We start from the raw sequence: 4,699 nt of genomic DNA on the forward strand, positions 1-4,699 counted from the left end.
TATGTAAGTATGTATATGGTGGAAGCTTTTACTATTATACCTATTGCCAATGGGGTCATAAGGATCTCATGTCATCTACAACAATATGTGCACGCTCTAACACATTCAAAATCTGCACAAAAACGAACTCACATAGGATATAAACGAGTGGAATGCTTTCGCAGAAGCCCATGACGTGGCTGTCTTGGGTGTGTTTGAGGATCTTAGTGGTGAATCGGCACAACAGTTCAAGACAGTGGCGGATATCTCCGACGATGCCTCGTTCGCTCTGTCTTCTAGTATTGAACTTCTAGCCGAGCTAAAAATCGAATATGCCGGTGTGATTCTGGTGAAGGCAGACGGTCGCAGTGACTACTCGGGTGATTTGAATGCCGAGGATCTCAAGAGATTTGTGACCGTTGAATCAGTTCCGTTTGTGCATGAATTGACGCTAGCAAGCTCTGAGAAGATATTCACCATGCCTATAAGGAAGCACATGATCTTGTATCATAAGGGGTCAGAAGGTTTGGCGGATCTGAAAGCGTGCTTCAGGGACGTGTCGATGGCGTATGCGGGCGAGGTGCTGTTCGTGACTGCGGACACTCAGCTGGAGTTCACGGAGAACTCTATGCCGTACTTTGAAGTACAGAAGGAGTCCCAGGCCAGCCTGCGGGCCGTGGATCTCGAGGCTGATAAAAAGTACCGAACTGTTGGTCCTACCACGTGCCAGGCCATCACGGATATGATAGCTGGATATTTGGCTGGGTCACTGGAACATATGGAAGACGCTGAATCAGACCATGGCCACCACGAAGGGAAGGATGGTATCAAGGAAATGCCTCTGCCGTCCGATTGGGATGCTAAGCACTTGAAAGTGGTTGTAGCAAGTAACTTTGAGAAAGTTGTGCACAACCCCGAAACGGCCGTTTTTCTGAAGGTGAGTTCTGAACCTTTTCGTGTTTGTTTACAGATGTTGGCAGCTTGAACCGATACACATGTGTATCGGTTCAATGGATGTCAGCTATCGCCACATGCTAGTTGATGATATTAGCTACATATATATATACAGTACGAGAACGGCATCTATCATGCACATCATTCATACAATATTAAAAACGTGTTTAGATACATGAACATGCAGAATCTACTATACATATATTATATAAATACACTTATATGTACATATGTACAAGCAGGTCCAAACTCGTGACCGATACACTGTCGCATACGTGACTTCACATATGATACATGTCTACAAATACATATGCACACTGATCCACATTCATGACTGATTGAACTACCACCTACATACACTAGTATATGAATTTTATTTAATATATACATACACATGCTGATCCACGCTCATCGACGATTGCACCATCACATCTATCGTTATATCTGATGAGAATCTACATAAATATATGTACATGTGCTGATTTATCTCGTCACCAATTGCACTACAGTTATATGCCGAGTGGTGCGGCCACTGCCAAAGGCTAGCGCCCATTTGGCAAGACTTAGCCGATGTGTTTGCGGCAAACGATGGCCTTGTCATTGCCGAGGTTGACGCGGATAAAAACACGGTACCCGTTCAGTTGGAGGGTTTCCCAACGATATTGTACTTCCCTGCAGGTGAGTGTATCGGAGGTTTATGGACACCTGTACTCAATTATGTTTGTGATGATGACTTTAGTGTTTGAGTGCCGCTTTAGACTCTGACGGCACTGTGCGGTCTATGTAATACTTTACTACTAGTAGGCTGGTGATGGTGTGTTGCACAAGACAGCACATTTGGTATGTGTCGGGTGGCCAGCACTTTGGACTCTGACTTTCTAGAGGCACATATACGTATACGACTGGTTGAAGTAGACTAGTACATCGCAGCCGACGTCCCAATATATTCAATGCCAACTGTACATATGCTGTAGTAGGTGATATAGTGAAACCATCCGAACTAGTACAGCAAGTACTTGCGTTTTTTATTAGTATATAAATGGCAATTTCGTTTCTAATCACATGAATGCGTGTATCATGCCAATAGGTGAGGCAAAGGAACCCGAGGAGTACAACGGCGGTCGCGGTATCCGCGAACTGACCGAGTTCCTGACTGCGAAAGGGTTTGCACCGGACGAATTCAGTGAGTTGGAGATGATGGCTGGCTTGGATCTACCAGAGCCAGACGAACACAATGTATACCACCTGAACGACGACAATTTCGACGACTTCATTGACGACCATGATATAGTTCTGGTGGCCTTTACAGCCGCGTGGTGTGGGTATGTATAATGTGTACGGTGCTTGTGGATGTACCAACTCCTGTGCTGTGCGCTTCTGTATATTACGTATAATCGCTTGAGCAATTTGGCTTCGTGCTTGGACTCGGCTGTGATGCCGTTTCTAGGCTGGTATCGTAATGCTGAATGTCGCCTGGTAGGTGCTCCTTTGTGTCGTAATTCATGCAAGATGTCCGCCTTCGGTCTGAGTTGGGCTGTTGTGTGGGCAGTGGGGATGTGTCCACTGTGACCCATACGGCAGCTGTAGTGCACCTTCAAAAGTCTCGAATACATCGTTGCTTCCTGCGGTAACTTAATATACAGCTTAAATGAGTATTAATACCTCGATATATCGTCACACTGGAATCAAGCATAAGGCGCGACAACTACCTGCAATGATTGGATGCGCACCCTCTCCTTTCTCAGTTTTAACCTAGAAATAATATACATTTCCTTCCATGCAGACATTGCAAAAAGCTCCACCCGGAATGGAATGAAGCTGCTAAGTACCTGGCAAAGGAAAACTCAGAAGCCAAACTGGCCTGGATCGACGCCGCAAAGAACAAGGAGATTGCTGACGACTATGATATTACATCATATCCCACCCTCAAATACTTCCGCCACGGGATAGAGTCCGATTACCATCTGGGCACCGAAACGATAGAGATAGTCAGCTTCCTTTCCCAACAGAGCGGGCCTCCGGCTATGCCTATCGACAGCGTAAAGGAGTACGACGATGTTGTGACGATTAACAATGTGGTGACGTTCGGTGTGTTCAGTGACCTCGACAGTGAGGAGGCGCAGGTGTTCGTAGAGTTGGCTGCGGGTTCCATCGGAAAATTCTGTATCACCAAGAATGCCGGGGTCAAGGAAAAACTAGGTTTATCCCCGGATGTGGAGCAAGCGGTGGTGCTGATTAAAAACTTTGATGACGGGCGGGCTGAATACGATGGGGCGCTCGACGATGTAGTGCAACTGAAGGCCTTTGTGAAGGAAGCCGGTGTGCCGCTGGTGATCGAGTACACGGAGAGTGTCATGAACATGATCTTTGAGAATGACGTCAAGACACACGTCCTCCTGTTCCATGACGACAAGGGTAGTTTGGATGCGTATGCGCAGTGCTTTGCGGAGGTGGCGAGGAAGCAAAGAGGCGAGATGCTGTTTGTGACTGTGGCGATCCCGGACGAGCACTCCAGTGGGCCAGTCAAGTACTTCCAGGTGCAGCCTTCGGACAAGGTGGTTATACGAGCGGTGACTACGGAGCCCGAAAACACGAGGTATTATCCCGTGACGAACGATATCACGTGCGACACCATTGCCAGCTTTGTACAGGACTTTGCCGACGGCAAAATCGAGCCGCAGAAGAAAGAGCCCAAGCCAGATGAGGATGAGAACGATTATAAAGAGGCAGATGGCGATGAGGATGCCGAGTGGGATGGTAGTGGGGTCAAGGTGTTGACCAAGGATACCTTCCATGCGTTTGTGAAGGATCCGAGCAGGGATGTATTTGTGCTGATGTATGCGGATTGGTGCGGGCACTGCAAAGCTATGAAGCCGGCCTTCAATGAGCTCGCGGCCATGTACGAGGATGTCGACGACGTGGTGATTGCAAAGATCAATGCGGATACCAGTCGCCCGGAAGGGGTTGCTATCGATGGGTTCCCTACACTTAAGTTATACTCGAAGAAAAGCGGTGAGCCGGTGGAGTACATGGGCCAGCGCAAGGCCAAGGACATGGCGAAGTTCTTGGCCAGTGAGGTTCGCGCAGAGGCAAGTCCAGCATGTGGAGAGACGGAGTCTGGTAAGAGTGCTGAAGCTGATACGCCACTCGTGTGGGCGTTCAGGTTAGACAATGAAGATGCCCTGTTCGCAGGACCGACACAGATGCACTACTTGTTATTCCACACGGATGAGGGTCTGAGCGAGTTAAAGGAGTGTTTTACGGAGGCGTCAAAGAAGTACCGCACATACATGCACTTTGTGACTGTCGATAAGATGTCTGAGGTTGCCGCTACGCCCATGAAGTTCTTTGGGTTGACCCCGAATACCAAAGCTGATCTCCGGCTGATTAGTTCAACGAACGCCGACACGTACGTGCCTACTGAAGAGGTAACATGTGCGTTATTTGCTGAGTATGCGCAGAGTTTTGTGGATGGCAAACTCGTGCCAATCTCTGACGAAGAGGGGCACGGACACTCTCACGACGACCAGCATGGGCATTCGAATGACGGGGATCACGGGCACTCGCATGACTCGCACGACGAGTTGTAACGAAATAGATATATAAATAATTAATGTAAAAATATATATATAACTAATACATCAATATATATTTATATATATATATATATTATATATGTGTGTATGTGTGTGTGTGTGTGTGCGTGTGCGTGTGTGTGTATGTAAATGTATATTCGCATATATATATGTATACAATAAATATATAC

The 4,699-nt window shown here is 47.2% G+C and overlaps 2 protein-coding genes across 2 annotated transcripts in view; both read left to right on the top strand.

The window, feature by feature from the left end:
- Nucleotides 1-1,679, top strand: part of SARC_08432 (hypothetical protein) — a gene marked incomplete at both ends in the record, with an annotated part of 2,853 nt that extends 1,174 nt beyond the window's left edge. The window contains 3 exons of the mRNA XM_014297595.1: nucleotides 137-916; nucleotides 1,443-1,581; nucleotides 1,612-1,679. Coding sequence (XP_014153070.1) covers nucleotides 137-916; nucleotides 1,443-1,581; nucleotides 1,612-1,679 — 987 coding nt within the window. The remainder of the gene's footprint in view (nucleotides 1-136; nucleotides 917-1,442; nucleotides 1,582-1,611) is intronic.
- Nucleotides 1,680-1,995: 316 nt separating this feature from the next.
- SARC_08433 (hypothetical protein) lies at nucleotides 1,996-4,524 on the top strand (the record flags this gene model as incomplete). Its single annotated transcript, XM_014297596.1, has 2 exons — nucleotides 1,996-2,255; nucleotides 2,717-4,524. The coding sequence occupies 2 exons, from the start codon at nucleotides 1,996-1,998 to the stop codon at nucleotides 4,521-4,523; spliced, it is 2,067 nt and encodes a 688-aa protein (XP_014153071.1). The 3' UTR covers nucleotide 4,524.
- Nucleotides 4,525-4,699: the final 175 nt, after the last annotated feature.

Source organism: Sphaeroforma arctica (genome assembly GCF_001186125.1).
Source record: "Sphaeroforma arctica JP610 unplaced genomic scaffold supercont1.757, whole genome shotgun sequence".
In the NCBI taxonomy this organism is placed as follows: Eukaryota; class Ichthyosporea; order Ichthyophonida; genus Sphaeroforma; species Sphaeroforma arctica.